The sequence below is a fragment of the Oncorhynchus mykiss genome, chromosome 8, assembly GCF_057628025.1.
Source record: "Oncorhynchus mykiss isolate SJ-2025 chromosome 8, ASM5762802v1, whole genome shotgun sequence".
Lineage (NCBI taxonomy): Eukaryota > Metazoa > Chordata > Actinopteri > Salmoniformes > Salmonidae > Oncorhynchus > Oncorhynchus mykiss.
Window position 1 is genome coordinate 92,257,501 of NC_143029.1, and position 17,500 is coordinate 92,275,000.

The 17,500-nt window shown below is 44.2% G+C and overlaps 2 protein-coding genes across 6 annotated transcripts in view; one reads left to right on the forward strand and one right to left on the reverse strand.

Moving 5' to 3' along the window:
- Nucleotides 1–4,134, forward strand: part of LOC110530890 (major facilitator superfamily domain-containing protein 12) — a 40,245-nt gene extending 36,111 nt beyond the window's left edge. For all 5 annotated transcript variants that reach the window (XM_090182995.1, XM_090182993.1, XM_090182994.1 and 2 more), the window contains one exon: nucleotides 2,089–4,134. In XM_090182995.1, the coding sequence (XP_090039121.1) occupies nucleotides 2,089–2,177 (89 nt within the window). In that variant the 3' untranslated portion in view covers nucleotides 2,178–4,134. The remainder of the gene's footprint in view (nucleotides 1–2,088) is intronic.
- LOC118965583 (paired mesoderm homeobox protein 1) overlaps nucleotides 1–17,500 on the reverse strand; it is a 145,894-nt gene that overhangs the window by 107,274 nt on the left and 21,120 nt on the right. The window lies entirely within an intron of this gene.

Consider the following 17,500-nt stretch of genomic DNA (forward strand, 5'->3'; position numbering starts at 1 on the left):
GTCAGGCTGATTGAGGTAGTATGTATATGTAGATATATACAGACACCTGTTAGTCAGGCTTATTGAGGTAGTATGTATATGTAGATATATACAGACACCTGTTAGTCAGGCTGATTGAGGTAGTATGTACATGTAGATATGGTTAAAGTGACTCTGCATATATGATGAACAGAGAGTAGCAGCAGCGTAAAAAGAGGGGTTGGTGGGGATCACAATGCAGATAGCCCGGTTAGCCAATGTACTGGAGCACTGGTTGGTCGGGACAATTGAGGTAGTATGTACATGAGCGTAAAAAGAGGGGTTGGGGGGGATCACAATGCAAATAGTCAGGGTAACCATAGGTTACATGTTCAGGAGTCTTGTGGATTGGGGGTAAAAACTGTTGAGAAGCCTTTTTGTCCTAGACTTGGTACTCCAGTACCGCTTGCCATGCGGTAGTAGAGAGAACAGTCTATGGCTGGGGTCTTTGACAATTTTTAGGGCAAATATGGATTGACCAACCTCAGGTGGAAGGTTGTCCTACCTCAGGTGGAAGTTTGGCCTACCTCAGGTGGAAGGTTGGCCCTGACTGAGGTGGAAGGTTGCCCCTGACTGAGGTGGAAGGTTGCCCTTCCACACTCTGACAAGAACAACTTAGACAATCCTGACTACTACACAGGGTGCGGCTTAGGGGCCGTTAGGTCTGGCGGTGAGGGGCCGTTAGGTCTGGCGGTGAGGGGCCGGTAGGTCTGGCGGTGAGGGGCCGGTAGGTCTGGCGGTGAGGGGCCGGTAGGTCTGGCGGTGAGGGGCCGGTAGGTCTGGCGGTGAGGGGCTGGTAGGTCTGGCGGTGAGGGGCTGGTAGGTCTGGCGGTGAGGGGCCGGTAGGTCTGGCGGTGAGGGGCCGGTAGGTCTGGCGGTGAGGGGCCGGTGTCGGCCTTATCATATTAAAATAAAAGTGATTTTAAAAATTCTCAATTTACAATTACATTCAGCATCAAATGGATCAAATGGTGGATGATATAGGTTCTCAGAACTGTAATGAATGACTATTATAATAATAGGATTGAACTGTAATGAGTGACTATAATAATAAGATTGAACTGTAATGAATGACTATTATAATAATAGGATTGAACTGTAATGAATGACTAATTATAATAATAGGATTGAACTGTAATGAGTGACTATAATAATAAGATTGAACTGTAATGAATGACTATTATAATAATAGGATTGAACTGTAATGAGTGACTATAATAATAAGATTGAACTGTAATGAATGACTATTATAATAATAGGATTGAACTGTAATGAATGACTAATTATAATAATAGGACTGAACTGTAATGAGTGACTATAATAATAAGATTGAACTGTAATGAATGACTATTATAATAGGATTGAACTGTAATGAATGACTATTATAATAGGATTGAACTGTAATGAATGACTATTATAATAATAGGATTGAACTGTAATGAGTGACTATAATAATAAGATTGAACTGTAATGAATGACTATTATAATAATAGGATTGAACTGTAATGAGTGACTATAATAATAAGATTGAACTGTAATGAATGACTATTATAATAGGATTGAACTGTAATGAATGACTATTATAATAATAGGATTGAACTGTAATGAATGACTAATTATAATAATAGGATTGAACTGTAATGAATGACTAATTATAATAATAGGACTGAACTGTAATGAATGACTAATTATAATAATAGGATTGAACTGTAATGAATGACTATAATAATAAGATTGAACTGTAATGAATGACTATAATAGTATTATTATGGAGACCAGATTCATTTCCAAATCGTTGTTATTTTTGACATCTATCGCTATACTGAATGAGAAGTTATTTTCTGTCCAGCTCTGTCAGTTCTTGATCCATTTCCTTTCATTTGATGGTAAATGATGTTTGGTTGGACAGTTAATTGATTGATCCTAATAAAAAATATAGATGACACTTTTCAACCAACTTCCCGATTCACTGAATGACTACTGAAGAGAGTGTCTGGCTGGTGTCAACGCTTGAATATCAAGGTATTTGTTATGATTGACATGTCCCTCTGTGTCTCTGTCTCTCTGCAGGTCTGCCTTACATCTCAGGTCTGATGGGCAGCGAGGATCAGGACATCTCTGAGGACAACTCTTACCAGCCTAGACCAACGGTCAACTAAGGAACTACGGTTGGCAGAGTTACCTGGACCCTACTGTAGTAGAGACCAGCCAGTCCCACTTATCCCTGGGTGAATAACCACTGCAGAACCCAGCCTGTGTCTCTTCAGGGATTATAGTTTAACTCTGTGGCCTCTCCAGGACTCACTCAGGCATCTTAAAACTCTCAACTGGAACAACAAACATTTTAGACTGAAAAGTCATCTCACCGTAGTGTTCACAAACAGCCAACTGGACTAGCAGTAGTTCCTCTGAAAGAATCAAGACTTTCCTTCTGGACCTGACCAGTAGCTGTTCTGTACTGTAGGGGAGTTGGGTTGAACAGCAGCCATCAGGACCCATTTCTACTATAGATCAATACGTTGCTTTGCTGTCGCAGAGTATCGGTCAATTCAGTGTACAACATTACTGTCAACATGAGGGAGGTTATACAGTAACACAGTCCATTGTCTCTCTCTCAATCAGCACCTTCTCACAGTCATACTGCAGTTGATTCAGTGGGCTGATTCAGTTGGTTGATTCAATTATGTGGATTCAGTTGGCTGATTCAGTTGGTTGATTCAGTTCAACAGTGCCGAAATGATTGAGTACATATCTACACTGACACACTCGGGTCCAGAATACGTACATACCCCTCTTGAGAAAAGTCCTATAATACACTATTATACCATCTGTTGTGAATGTCCAAAAACAATACATTATTGAACTTAATTGACACACTATTTATGCTGATTACAGCCCACTGGGCATACACTGGTTGAATCAGCGTTGTTTCCACGTCATTTCAATGAAATGACTTTGAACCAACATGGAATAGATGTTGAATGGCCGTCTGCCCAGTGGGAGGTGACATGTCATCAGAACAGCTTTTGTTTTGAACCAACATGGAATAGATGTTGAATGGCCGTCTGCCCAGTGGGAGGTGACATGTCATCAGAACAGCTTTTGTTTTGAACCAACATGGAATAGATGTTGAATGGCCGTCTGCCCAGTGGGAGGTGACATGTCATCAGAACAGCTTTTGTTTTGAACCAACATGGAATAGATGTTGAATGGCCGTCTGCCCAGTGGGAGGTGACATGTCATCAGAACAGCTTTTGTTTTGAGGTAAGTTGTCTTTGTCAATGTAACTATTGTGTGTTTTATTCCAGTGTTGGGAACATTTAATTCCAGTGTGGTAGTCATTGTGTTGTAGTAATAATATGACGTTGTGTTGCTTTAAACTACATCATGTTGTGTGTTTTGATGACATGTTCTTATGTAAATTGCATTGCAAGTAAAATAAGGATTTGTGGGGGGCATTTATTAAATTAAAACGAATCAGGATTGTGAAAAGGGATACCTTGCAATATGGATAAACCGAGTGGAATAAATACTGAGCAACAATATAAACGCAACCATTTTACTGAGTTACTGGTCCTATGACTTCGTTAGGGCTTAATCTATGGATTTCACATGACTGCGTAGGGGCACAGCCGTGGGCGGTCCTTGGCCAAGGAGAAATGCTCACTAACAGGGATGTAAAACACAATGTGCTCAAAATTAGATAGAAATCATATTTTTGTACGTATGGAACATTTCTGGAATCTTCTTTTTTTCAGCTCATGAAACATGGGACCAACTCTTTACATGTTGCTGTTATATTTTTGTTCAGTATATATGAATAGTAGAATATATTTCCTGGGTGATATTCAGGTTACTGGACAGACAGAGACGATTCTACGTCTCAAACAATAGAACTAGAATCGTTAGAGTAGAATCATTCTAATTCTACGGGGGAAACATTTTGCACAGGGTGACTAGGAAACTGCCTTATAGGAAAACATTTTATCTCTCTCAAATTGTTTTGTATTCATTGCTTTTTATTTCCAATATATTGTGAAGTGATTTTTTTCCCCCTACTGTTCATGTCTGTTTTTTGCTCATTCTTTGGGAAGTATATTAAACATATTTCATACACTGTGTGTTTGTTTGTCTACCTTGTCAGAGTTTCTAGAATAATTCTCCACATGAACACAAACAGCATTTTATTGGTTAGTGGGGAAGGAGGGTCCCTCTCACCCTGCCCCTCCCTCTCACCCTGGCCCTCCCTCTCACCCTGCCCCTCCCTCTCACCCTGCCCCTCCCTCTCACCCTGGCCCTCCCTCTCACCCTGGCCCTCCCTCTCACCCTGGCCCTCCCTCTCACCCTGCCCCTCCCTCACCCTGCACCTCCCTCTCACCCTGCCCCTCCCTAACCCTACCCCTCCCTCTCACCCTGCCCCTCCCTAACCCTACCCCTCCCTCTCACCCTGCCCCTCCCTAACCCTACCCCTCCCTCTCACCCTGCACCTCCCTAACCCTACCCCTCCCTCTCACCCTGCCCCTCCCTCTCACCCTGCACCTCCCTCACCCTACCCCTCCCTCTCACCCTACCCCTCCCTCTCACCCTGCCCCTCCCTCTCACCCTGGCTTTGGGGGTGACCAGTAAAATATAACTACTGGAGCGTGTGCTACAGGTGGGTGCTGCTATGGTGACCAGTGAACTGAGATAAGGTGGGGCTTTACCTAGCAGAGACTTGTAGATGACCTGTAGCCAGTGGGTCTGGCGACGAGTATGAAGCGAGGGCCAGCCAACGAGAGCATACAGGTCGCAGTGGTGGGTAGTGTATGGGGCTTTGGTGACCAAACGGATGGCACTGTGATAGACTGCATCCAATTTGTTGAGTAGAGTGCTGGAGGCTATTTTGTAAATGACATCGCTGAAGTCGAGGATCGGTAGGATGGTCAGTTTTACAAGGGTATGTTTGGCAGCATGAGTGAAGGATGCTTTGTTGCGAACCTTGTTCACATTACCCATAAGCACTCCGCTACGTTGTGCCAGATGTCCACAACGGCGTGGAAACACAATGCCCGCTTGAGGTTGAAGGCTCTGTTGCGAGACAGACGCAGTATACTTTGACATTTTACAGACTTTTCGTCGTCTTCTGTCCAGCTAGAGTTTGTCGAAGAACAGGAAGTTACCAAACCAGACAAGAAGATGAAAATATGTGGTTTTAGGTGATGGCTTTATGGGATAACTAGCAACTTGTAAACAATGATCCATTCCTATAAGTGAATACTATTTTAATAGTAATGTTAAATAATACACATGGGCTGTTAAGCCAAGTATATTATGACTGTTGCCTCCCATTTAAGTCTGTGATGGTAATGACGTTTGTTTTTTTATTATAATTACTAGGTGGAGTTTGCTAGCTACAGTATAGCCTAGCTTTTAGCTAGCAGCACTGTAAGCTAGCTTGACTTGCTGGAAAGTTTTATAGAAACAAGTTGAGGAAAAAGTAACTTAACAAAATGTGTTTTATTATCAACTGAAACAATATGTTCCTCCTGTCTTGAATGAAAAGGTCATATTTTGCAATCTCCCCAAATTAATGCAATCCCTGATGAGAGCCTGTCCAGTAGTGGAACGAGACCACAGGAAGTTGGTGGCACCTTAATTGGGGAGGACAGGCCCGTGGTAATGGCTGGAGCGGAATGGGTGGAATGGGAGTAAATACATCAAACACATGGTTTCCATTCGCTCCCTTCTGGACATTATTATGAGCTGTCCTCCCCTCAGCAGCCTCCTGTGGAGATGATGTAATGAAATAAGTAGGGCAGAGAGCTGCAGTAAGTAGGGCAGAGAGTTGCAGTAAGTAGGGCAGAGAGCTGCAGTAAGTAGGGCAAAGAGCTGCAGTAAGTAGGGCAGAGAGCTGCAGTAAGTAGGGCAGAGAGCTGCAGTAAGTAGGGCAGAGAGCTGCAGTAAGTAGGGCAGAGAGCTGCAGTAAGTAGGGCAGAGAGCTGCAGTAAGTAGGGCAGAGAGCTGCAGTAAGTGGGGCAGAGAGCTGCAGTAAGTGGGGCAGAGAGCTGCAGTAAGTAGGGCAGAGAGTTGCAGTAAGTAGGGCAGAGAGTTGCAGTAAGTAGGGCAGGGAGCTGCAGTAAGTAGGGCAGAGAGCTGCAGTAAGTAGGGCAGAGAGCTGCAGTAAGTAGGGCAGAGAGCTGCAGTAAGTAGGGCAGAGAGCTGCAGTAAGTAGGGCAGAGAGCTGCAGTAAGTAGGGGGTCAAGTGAATCAGCACCTTTTGGATGTTTTTAACATTAGTCTTTAGCAAAGCCTTTAGTACATCATAGACATCAAATAAAGTCTGTTAGTGCATCATTCTCTACAATCTGTTCTGAGGTGACTGCAGCAAAGCCTTTAGTACATCATAGACATCAAATGGTTGAAATTAAAATAAAGTATGTTTAGTCTGTTAGTGCATCATGTTCTACAATCTGTTCTGAGTGCAGGACTCCCTCTAGTGGGAATGAGATGCATTTTCAGAGACTATCCTTTCAAACAGGTGGCCAGCTGAAGCAAAACGGTTATTAAAAGCACCACAAATCACTGCACCATGACATGAGCCATGGGAGCTGGCGGTGGTGGAAAAAGTTATCTGTTCTCTGTTTAGTGAGTCCTACAGATCAGAGGCAGTAGGGATGACCAGGGATGTTCTCTGTTTAGTGAGTCCTCCAGATCAGAGGCAGTAGGGATGACCAGGGATGTTCTCTGTTTAGTGAGTCCACCAGATCAGAGGCAGTAGGGAGGACCAGGGATGTTCTCTGTTTAGTGAGTCCTCCAGATCAGAGGCAGTAGGGATGACCAGGGATGTTCTCTGTTTAGTGAGTCCTCCAGATCAGAGGCAGTAGGGATGACCAGGGATGTTCTCTGTTTAGTGAGTCCACCAGATCAGAGGCAGTAGGGAGGACCAGGGATGTTCTCTGTTTAGTGAGTCCACCAGATCAGAGGCAGTAGGGAGGACCAGGGATGTTCTCTGTTTAGTGAGTCCTCCAGATCAGAGACAGTAGGGATGACCAGGGATGTTCTCTGTTTAGTGAGTCCACCATATCAGAGGCAGTAGGGAGGACCAGGGATGTTCTCTGTTTAGTGAGTCCTCCAGATCAGAGGCAGTAGGGATGACCAGGGATGTTCTCTTGATAATTTAACCATTTTCCTGTCCTGCTAAGCATTCAAAATGTAACGAATACCTTTGAGTGTCAGGGACAATTTATGGAGTAGAAAGTACATTATTTTCTATAGTAATGTAGTGAAGTAAAAGTTGTCAAAAAAATGTAAAAAATAGTTAAGTACATATACCATAAAAACTACTTAAGAAGTACTTTCAAGTATTTTTACTTAAGTACTTTACATCACTAGGAGCTGGCCAATAGGAAAAGCTGGTGTGCACTATATGAAACCCTGATTAGAAATTCTCATACCGTCTTCTCCTCTGGATAATGTGGAGTATTTTAGACTCCTGAAATAAAGTCTAAGACACGTGTCCCCTTGGACTCGCCCACTTGAGTATCCTGCCTAAATATCTGGGCATGTGGATTGACGAAACGCTACAGAGCCTTCAGAAAGTATTCATACCCCTTGACTTATTCCCCATTTATTTGTGTTACAGCCTGAATACAAAATGAATTAAAACTTTTTTTTTGATCTCACCCTCACACAATAACGACAAAGTGAAAACATGTTTTTAGAAATGTTAGTAAATGTATTTATAATGAAATACTATTGAATGTACATAATACTGAGTGAATATTTGTAGAAGCACTTTTGTCAGCGATTACAGCTATTTGTCTTTCTGGGTATGTCTCTACACCCTAGATAGTGCAACATTTGACCATTATTCTTTTCAAAATTCTTCAAGCTTTATCAACATGGTTGTTAATCAATGTTAGACAACTATTTTCAGTAGGTTTAAGTCAAAACTGTAACTCGGCCGCACAGGAACACTCACTGTCTGTTTGGTAAACAACTCCAGTGTCGATTTGGCCTTGTGTTTTAGGTTATTGTCCTGCTGAAATGTGAATTAATATCCCAGTGTCTGGTGGAAAACAGACTGAACCAGATTTTTCTCTAGGATTTTGCATATATTCATCAGCATTCTGTTTCTTTTTGATCCTGAAAAACTCCCCAGTCCTTAATGATGACAAGCATACCCATAACATGATACAGCCACCACCATGCTTGAACATATGGAGAGTTGTACTCAGTGATGTGTTGTATTAGATTTGCACCAAACACCTTGTTTTCAGGACAAAAAGTGAATTGCTTTGGCACATTTTTAGCAGCATTACTTTAATGCTTTATTCTGTACAGGAGTCCTTCTTTTCACGCTGTCAAATATATTAGTATTGTGGAGTAACTACAATGTTGTTGATCCATCCTCAGTTTTCTCCTATCACAGCCATTAAACTATGTAACTGTTTTAATGTCACCATTGGTCTCATGGTGAAATCCCTGAACAGTTTCCTTCCTCTCCAGCAACTGAGTTAGGAAGGACGCCTGTATCTTTGTAATGACTGGGTGTATTGATACACCATCCAAAGTGTAATTAATAACTTCACCATGATCAAAGGGATATTCAATGTCTGATATTTTTATTTTTACCCATCTATCCAGGCTGTATCACAACCGGCTGTGATTGGGAGTCCCATAGGACAGCTCACAATTGGTCCAGCGTCATCTGGGTTTGGCTGGTGTAGGCCCTCATTGTAAAATAATAATTTGTTCTTAAATGACTTGCCTAGTTTTATAAAGGTTAAAAAAATATCAACGGGTGCTCCTCTTTGTGAGGCAGTAGAAAACCTCCCTGGTCTTTGTAGTTGATTCTGTGTTTGAAATGTACTGTTCGACTCAGGAACCTTACAGTTAGTTGTATGTGCGGGGTACAGAGATGAGGTAGTCATTCAAAAATCACGATAAACACTATTATTGCACACAGAGTGAGTCCATGCAACTTATTATGTGACTTGTTAAGCACATTTTTACTCCTGAACTTTATTTAGGCTTGTCATAACAAAGGGGTGAATACCTATTGACATTTCAACTTTAAATTTTGTATTAATAAAAAATAAAAAAAATTGAACAACATAATTCCACTTTGACATTATGGTGTGTAGACCAAAATCCAAATGTAATCCATTTTAAATTCAGGCTGTAACAGGACAAGGTGTTGTATCTTTCAAAATGCATCGTCGATGTTGATTAATTAGTGAAGAAATTAAGAATTAAAATAGGCTTCTTCAATAGGAACAGTCTTTTGTTTAAATAGCAGGAAACAAACCATTCAGCCAACATCCTTCTGGTTATTGATTATGGCGATATCATCTAAATGAATGCAGCTGCCACTGTATTGAAGGCCATTGGGTGCAGTTCATCCTAGTGCATTGCACTTTACGGGCGACAGGTTCGGTACACTTAGCATTGTGAATCAGAATGTGTGCTGGCCCTCCTATGGAGAGCCCTTTGATTTCCACTGTTGATCTGCTTTGAGCTTTTTTTTGCAGCTTGTGTGTAGAATGATCTACGATGCACTTTAAAATGTGAAGAATTGGTGCCTCTAGGGCATTACAGACGGTTGTTAGGGAACCCTCTAGGGCATTACAGACGGTTGTTAGGGAACCCTCTAGGGCATTACAGATGGTTGTTAGGGAACCCTCTAGGGCATTACAGACGGTTGTTAGGGAACCCGCTAGGTTATTACAGACGGTTGTTAGGGAACCCTCTAGGGCATTACAGACGGTTGTTAGGGAACCCTCTAGGGCATTACAGACGGTTGTTAGGGAACCCTCTAGGGCATTACAGACGGTTGTTAGGGAACCCTCTAGGGCATTATAGACGGTTGTTAGGGAACCCTCTAGGGCATTTCAGATGGTTGTTAGGGAACCCTCTAGGGCATTACAGACGGTTGTTAGGGAACCCTCTAGGGCATTTCAGACGGTTGTTAGGGAACCCTCTAGGGCATTACAGACGGTTGTTAGGGAACCCTCTAGGGCATTACAGATGGTTGTTAGGGAACCCTCTAGGGCATTACAGACGGTTGTTAGGGAACCCTCTAGGGCATTACAGACGGTTGTTAGGGAACCCTCTAGGGCATTACAGACGGTTGTTAGGGAACCCTCTAGGGCATTACAGATGGTTGTTAGGGAACCCTCTAGGGCATTACAGACGGTTGTTAGGGAAACCTCTAGGGCATTACAGACGGTTGTTAGGGAACCCTCTAGGGCCTTACAGACGGTTGTTAGGGAACCCTCTAGGGCATTTCAGACGGTTGTTAGGGAACCCTCTAGGGCATTACAGACAGTTGTTAAGGAACCCTCTAGGGCATTTCAGATGGTTGTTAGGGAACCCTCTAGGGCCTTACAGACGGTTGTTAGGGAACCCTCTAGGGCATTACAGACGGTTGTTAGGGAACCCTCTAGGGCATTACAGACGGTTGTTAGGGAACCCTCTAGGGCATTACAGACGGTTGTTAGGGAACCCTCTAGGGCATTACAGACGGTTGTTAGGGAACCCTCTAGGGCATTACAGACTGTTGTTAGGGAACCCTCTAGGGCATTACAGACGGTTGTTAGGGAACCCTCTAGGGCATTTCAGACGGTTGTTAGGGAACCCTCTAGGGCATTACAGACGGTTGTTAGGGAACCCTCTAGGGCATTTCAGACGGTTGTTAGGGAACCCTCTAGGGCATTACAGACGGTTGTTAGGGAACCCTCTAGGGCATTACAGACGGTTGTTAGGGAACCCTCTAGGGCATTAAAGACGGTTGTTAGGGAACCCTCTAGGGCATTACAGACGGTTGTTAGGGAACCCTCTAGGGCATTACAGACGGTTGTTAGGGAACCCTCTAGGGCATTACAGACGGTTGTTAGGGAACCCTCTAGGGCATTTCAGACGGTTGTTAGGGAACCCTCTAGGGCATTACAGACGGTTGTTAGGGAACCCTCTAGGGCATTTCAGACGGTTGTTAGGGAACCCTCTAGGGCATTACAGACGGTTGTTAGGGAACCCTCTAGGGCATTACAGACGGTTGTTAGGGAACCCTCTAGGGCATTACAGACGGTTGTTAGGGAACCCTCTAGGGCATTACAGACGGTTGTTAGGGAACCCTCTAGGGCATTACAGACGGTTGTTAGGGAACCCTCTAGGGCATTACAGACGATTGTTAGGGAACCCTCTAGGGCATTACAGACGGTTGTTAGGGAACCCTCTAGGGCATTACAGATGGTTGTTAGGGAACCCTCTAGGGCATTACAGACGGTTGTTATGGAACCCTCTAGGGCATTATAGACGGTTGTTAGGGAACCCTCTAGGGCATTTCAGATGGATGTTAGGGAACCCTCTAGGGCATTACAGACGGTTGTTAGGGAACCCTCTAGGGCATTTCAGACGGTTGTTAGGGAACCCTCTAGGGCATTACAGACGGTTGTTAGGGAACCCTCTAGGGCATTACAGACGGTTGTTAGGGAACCCTCTAGGGCATTACAGACGGTTGTTAGGGAACCCTCTAGGGCATTACAGACGGTTGTTAGGGAACCCTCTAGGGCATTACAGACGGTTGTTAGGGAACCCTCTAGGGCATTTCAGACGGTTGTTAGGGAACCCGCTAGGGCATTACAGACGGTTGTTAGGGAACCCTCTAGGGCATTACAGACGGTTGTTAGGGAACCCTCTAGGGCATTAAAGACGGTTGTTAGGGAACAACCTAGGGCATTTCAGACGGTTGTTAGGGAACCCTCTAGGGCATTACAGACGGTTGTTAGGGAACCCTCTAGGGCATTTCAGACGGTTGTTAGGTGACCCTCTAGGGCATTTCAGACGGTTGTTAGGGAACCCTCTAGGGCATTTCAGATGGTTGTTAGGGAACCCTCTAGGGCATTACAGACGGTTGTTAGGGAACCCTCTAGGGCATTACAGACGGTTGTTAGGGAACCCTCTAGGGCATTACAGACGGTTGTTAGGGAACCCTCTAGGGCATTACAGACGGTTGTTAGGGAACCCTCTAGGGCATTTCAGATGGTTGTTAGGGAACCCGCTAGGGCAATACAGACGGTTGTTAGGGAACCCTCTAGGGCATTACAGACGGTTGTTAGGGAACCCTCTAGGGCATTACAGACGGTTGTTAGGGAACCCTCTAGGGCATTTCAGACGGTTGTTAGGGAACCCTCTAGGGCATTACAGACGGTTGTTAGGGAAACCTCTAGGGCATTACAGACGGTTGTTAGGGAACCCTCTAGGGCATTACAGACGGTTGTTAGGGAACCCTCTAGGGCATTTCAGACGGTTGTTAGGGAACCCTCTAGGGCATTTCAGACGGTTGTTAGGGAACCCTCTAGGGCATTACAGACGGTTGTTAGGGAACCCTCTAGGGCATTTCAGACGGTTGTTAGGGAACCCGCTAGGTTATTACAGACGGTTGTTAGGGAACCCTCTAGGGCATTACAGACGGTTGTTAGGGAACCCTCTAGGGCATTACAGACGGTTGTTAGGGAACCCTCTAGGGCATTTCAGACGGTTGTTAGGGAACCCTCTAGGGCATTACAGACGGTTGTTAGGGAAACCTCTAGGGCATTACAGACGGTTGTTAGGGAACCCTCTAGGGCATTACAGACGGTTGTTAGGGAACCCTCTAGGGCATTTCAGACGGTTGTTAGGGAACCCTCTAGGGCATTACTGACGGTTGTTAGGGAACCCTCTAGGGCATTACAGACGGTTGTTAGGGAACCCTCTAGGGCATTAAAGATGGTTGTTAGGGAACCCTCTAGGGCATTACAGATGGTTGTTAGGGAACCCTCTAGGGCATTTCAGACGGTTGTTATGGAATCCTCTAGGGCATTTCAGACGGTTGCTAGGGAACCCTCTAGGGCATTTCAGACGGTTGTTAGGGAACCCTCTAGGGCATTTCAGATGGTTGTTAAGGAACCCTCCAGGCCATTTCAGACGGTTGTTAGGGAACCCTCTAGGGCATTTCAGACGGTTGTTAGGGAACCCTCTAGGGCATTTCAGACGGTTGTTAGGGAACCCCCTAGGGCATTTCAGACGGTTGTTATGGAACCCTCTAGGGCATTTCAGACGGTTGTTAGGGAACCCCCTAGGGCATTTCAGACGGTTGTTAGGGAACCCTCTAGGGCATTACAGACGGTTGTTAGGGGACCCTCTAGGGCATTTCAGACGGTTGTTAGGGAACCCTCTAGGGCATTTCAGACGGTTGTTAGGTGACCCTCTAGGGCATTTCAGACGGTTGTTAGGGAACCCTCTAAGGCATTTCAGATGGTTGTTAGGGAACCCTCTAGGGCAAGGCAAAGGCTGGCCCTGGGGGCGGTATGCGGCCTGATGCGATCTGATTCAATACGGCCCGCGGAATCATCCTCAGATCACATAATGAATTGAGACCACATTGAGGCCATAGCGGGACTTCCTGTACTTGTTCCCGTCCTCAGGGTTGTCTATGATAGCCCTGTATGTCCGTATCCTCAGGGTTGTCTACGATAGCCCTGTATGTCCGTATCCTCTGTGTTGTCTACGATAGCCCTGTATGTCCGTATCCTCAGGGTTGTCTATAATAGCCCTGTATGTCTGTATCCTCAGGGTTGTCTACGATAGCCCTGTATGTCCGTATCCTCAGGGTTGTCTACGATAGCCCTGTATGTCTGTATCCTCAGGGTTGTCTACGATAGCCCTGTATGTCCATATCCTCAGGGTTGTCTACGATAGCCCTGTATGTCTGTATCCTCAGGGTTGTCTACGATAGCCCTGTATGTCCGTATCCTCAGGGCTGTCTACGATAGCCCTGTATGTCCGTATCCTCAGGGTTGTCTACGATAGCCCTGTATGTCCGTTTCCTCAGGGTTGTCTACGATTGCCCTGTATGTCCGTATCCTCAGGGTTGTCTATAATAGCCCTGTATGTCTGTATCCTCAGGGTTGTCTACGATAGCCCTGTATGTCCGTATCCTCAGGGTTGTCTATAATAGCCCTGTATGTCCGTATCCTCAGGGTTGTCTACGATAGCCCTGTATGTCCGTATCCTCAGGGCTGTCTACGATAGCCCTGTATGTCCGTATCCTCAGGGTTGTCTACGATAGCCCTGTATGTCCGTATCCTCAGGGCTGTCTACGATAGCCCTGTATGTCCGTATCCTCAGGGCTGTCTACGATAGCCCTGTATGTCCGTATCCTCAGGGTTGTCTACGATAGCCCTGTATGTCTGTATCCTCAGGGTTGTCTACGATAGCCCTGTATGTGGTAGCCCTGTGCGTGATAGCCCTGATGAGGGAGGGCCTAGTCTGCTTACTTGAGGTTAGAATAACAGTGGTCTAGGACTTTATCTCCCCTAGTGGCTTTGAAGACGTGTTGATGGAAGTTGTGCATTACGTGTTTTAATGATTTGAAATTCAAATCGCCAGCAACCGGAAAAGCAGCCTTTTGGATTTAAGTTAGCTTGTTATTTAGGTAGAATGTGGTAGAATGTATACAATAGTCATGATAATAGCAAAAAACTCCCTTGGGAGGTGGAAGGGTCGGTATTTGACTATCAGGCATTCCAAGAAGGATTACACAGTGTAACAATGTCTCAGCCTCCAGTATTTATGCTGTAATAGATTGTGTTGGGGGGCTAGGGTCAGTCTGTTATATCTGGAGTACTTCTCCTGTCTCATTCAGTGTCCTGTGTGAATTTAAGTATGCTCCCTCTAATTCTCTCTCTTTCTCTCTCTCTCTCTCTCTCTCTTTCACTCTCTCTTCTCTCGGAGGACCTGAGCCCTAGGACCATGCCTCAGGACTACCTGGTCTGATGACTCCTTGCTGTCCCCAGTCCACCTGGTCATGCTGCTGCTCCAGTTTCAACTGTTCTGCCTTATTATTATTCGACCATGCTGGTCATTTATGAACATTTGAACATCTTGACCATGTTCTGTTATAATCTCCACCCGGCACAGCCAGAAGAGGACTGGCCACCACACATAGCCTGGTTCCTCTCTAGGTTTCTTCCTAGGTTTTGGCCTTTCTAGGGAGTTTGCTTGCATTGCTTGCTGTTTGGGGTTTTAGGCTGGGTTTCTGTACAGCACTTTGAGATATCAGCTGATGTAAAAAGGGCTTTATAAATAAATAGATTTGTTTGATTGATCCAGTATGGAGCCATTTGAACAGATTATAAATAATTAGTAGGACAAGCATTTGTCATCCTTGTGATGTCTCCAGATTGAGTTTAGATGTAGTAAACTTTAGCTAGCTAGCTAACGTTAGCATTGCTAGCTATTTCTGACCAACATTGCTAGCTGATTGCATCATTGCCATCTCTCTAAAGTAAACATGACGACTTCATAATGATGGCAAAGTTGTTTTCCATTAATTATTTGTCTACTTTAGAAATGTAATCGTATTTCCAGGCCACTATAGTGTACATTTGACAAAACAGTCATTAGCCAGAAAGTCTTGGCATTAACCATCAGCCGGACATCAATATGCCAGGGCATCTGAAGAACTCTCCAGTTGTCATTACAATAACAGGCCACCAGGTAGCGATAGTTGTTCTCTCTCGCTCTCTTTTCACTGTTCTCATGTGTAAACCCCTCTAATAAGCACAGTGACTGTAGGGAAAGTCAACCTCGAGTTGATTAAAACCACATTCACATTAAACCTAGAGAATAAATCACAGAACACATGTTCATATGACTCCTATTAGAATACCAAGTATCTCTGATTGGACCAATGTTTAGAACCTCTAGTAATGGGGCTGGCTTATTGGCTTGGCTACAGTGTATTTTTAGAGATAGAAGTACGAATGATTCCCAAATGGGCCCCCTATTCCCTAAATAGTGCACCACCAGCAGTGTTCTATGTAGAGAAAATGGTACCATTCGAAACACAACTTATAACTAGGCCTGCCTAACGGCTATTTGAAATACCCTGAGAGGTGTACGTATTAGAGGTAGTTTACAATGACTGAAGAGTGCTGTTTCAAAGAGCATTACATATCACTCTCAGAGGATACCTAAGGTTGTAAAACCGCCATTATAATAATTGTGAACCACATCATATGTGATTGTTTCTACTGGCTCTGCCCAAAGGCCGTAGAGTAGAACACTTACCTCTGTTCTGCAGGATCATCGAATCAGCTGCTCTCACTCTCTTTCTCTCTCTCTGCATTGGTCGGCTACTTTCGTGGCCAGCGAATGGGATATTCTCCCCGATTGTCATTGCTTCTTCCCAATAACGCAGCAGTTCTATCCACATTCCCTTCTCCACACAGCTCTTTAAAAATATCTCTAATTGACAACAGGAACATTATTTGTTTCTTGTTAGCAGTGGCGTAGTGGTGCCTGTAGAAGTGGGTATACCCTAATAATTAGGGTAAGTAGGTATACCCACCCACTCTAATTATACCCACTTCTACAGGCTGCATAGGGCTGATGGAAAGACAGCAGTCACACACAGCATGATGTTAAAGGATAAGCAGTCCATAAACTCAGACATAATAAGCCAGTAGGTCCCAGTCATAAGAATACAAAAACACAACCATTAACTTCTTTACACACCCATCCCTTTAGTGGGATCATTTTCATCAACACCCGCTGAATTGCAGTGCGCCAAATTCAAATTAAATGACTAAAAATATGTAATTTTCATGAAATCACAAGTGCGATATAGCAAAACACAGCTTAGCTTGTTGTTAATCCACCTGGCGTGTCAGATTTCAATACAGCTTTTCGGTGAAAGCATAACAAGCGTTTATGTAAGAACATCTCTCAGTAGACAAAACATTACAAACAGCTAGCAGCCAAGTAGATTGATCACGAAAGTCAGAAAAGCAATAGATTAAATCGCTTACCTTTGATGATCTTCGGATGTTTGCACTCACGAGACTCCCAGTTACACAATAAATGTTCCTTTTGTTCCATAAAGATGATTTTTATATCCAAAATACCTCCATTTGTTTGGCGCTTTATGTTCAGAATTCCACAGGCTCGAGCGGTCACGAGCAGTCACGAGGGAGAGACAATGGCTGCCCCACTCTGTTGCGCAAGCAAAACTCTGCGAACACCCAGCTATCCACTGACGCGATGTTATCTTTCTCGCTCATTTTTCAAAATAAAAGCCTGAAACTATGTCTAAAGACTGTTGACACCTTGGGGAAGCCATAAGAAAAGGAATCTGTTTGATATCCTTTTAAATGGAGGCAAGGCATCCAATGGAACAGAGAGCTTTCAGGAAAAACAGCACTTCCTGGTTTGATTTTCCTGCAATATCAGTTCTGTTATACTCACAGACAATATTTTGACCGTTTTTGAAACTTTAGAGTGTTTTCTATCCCAATCTGACAATTATATGCATATTCTAGTTTCTGGGCCTGAGAAATAGGCAGTTTCAAATGGGTACGTTTTTTAGCCAACAATTTCTAAGATTTTACAGAATTACAGTTCATATAAGGAAATCAGTCAATTTAAATAAATTCACTAGGCCCTAATCTATGGATTTCAC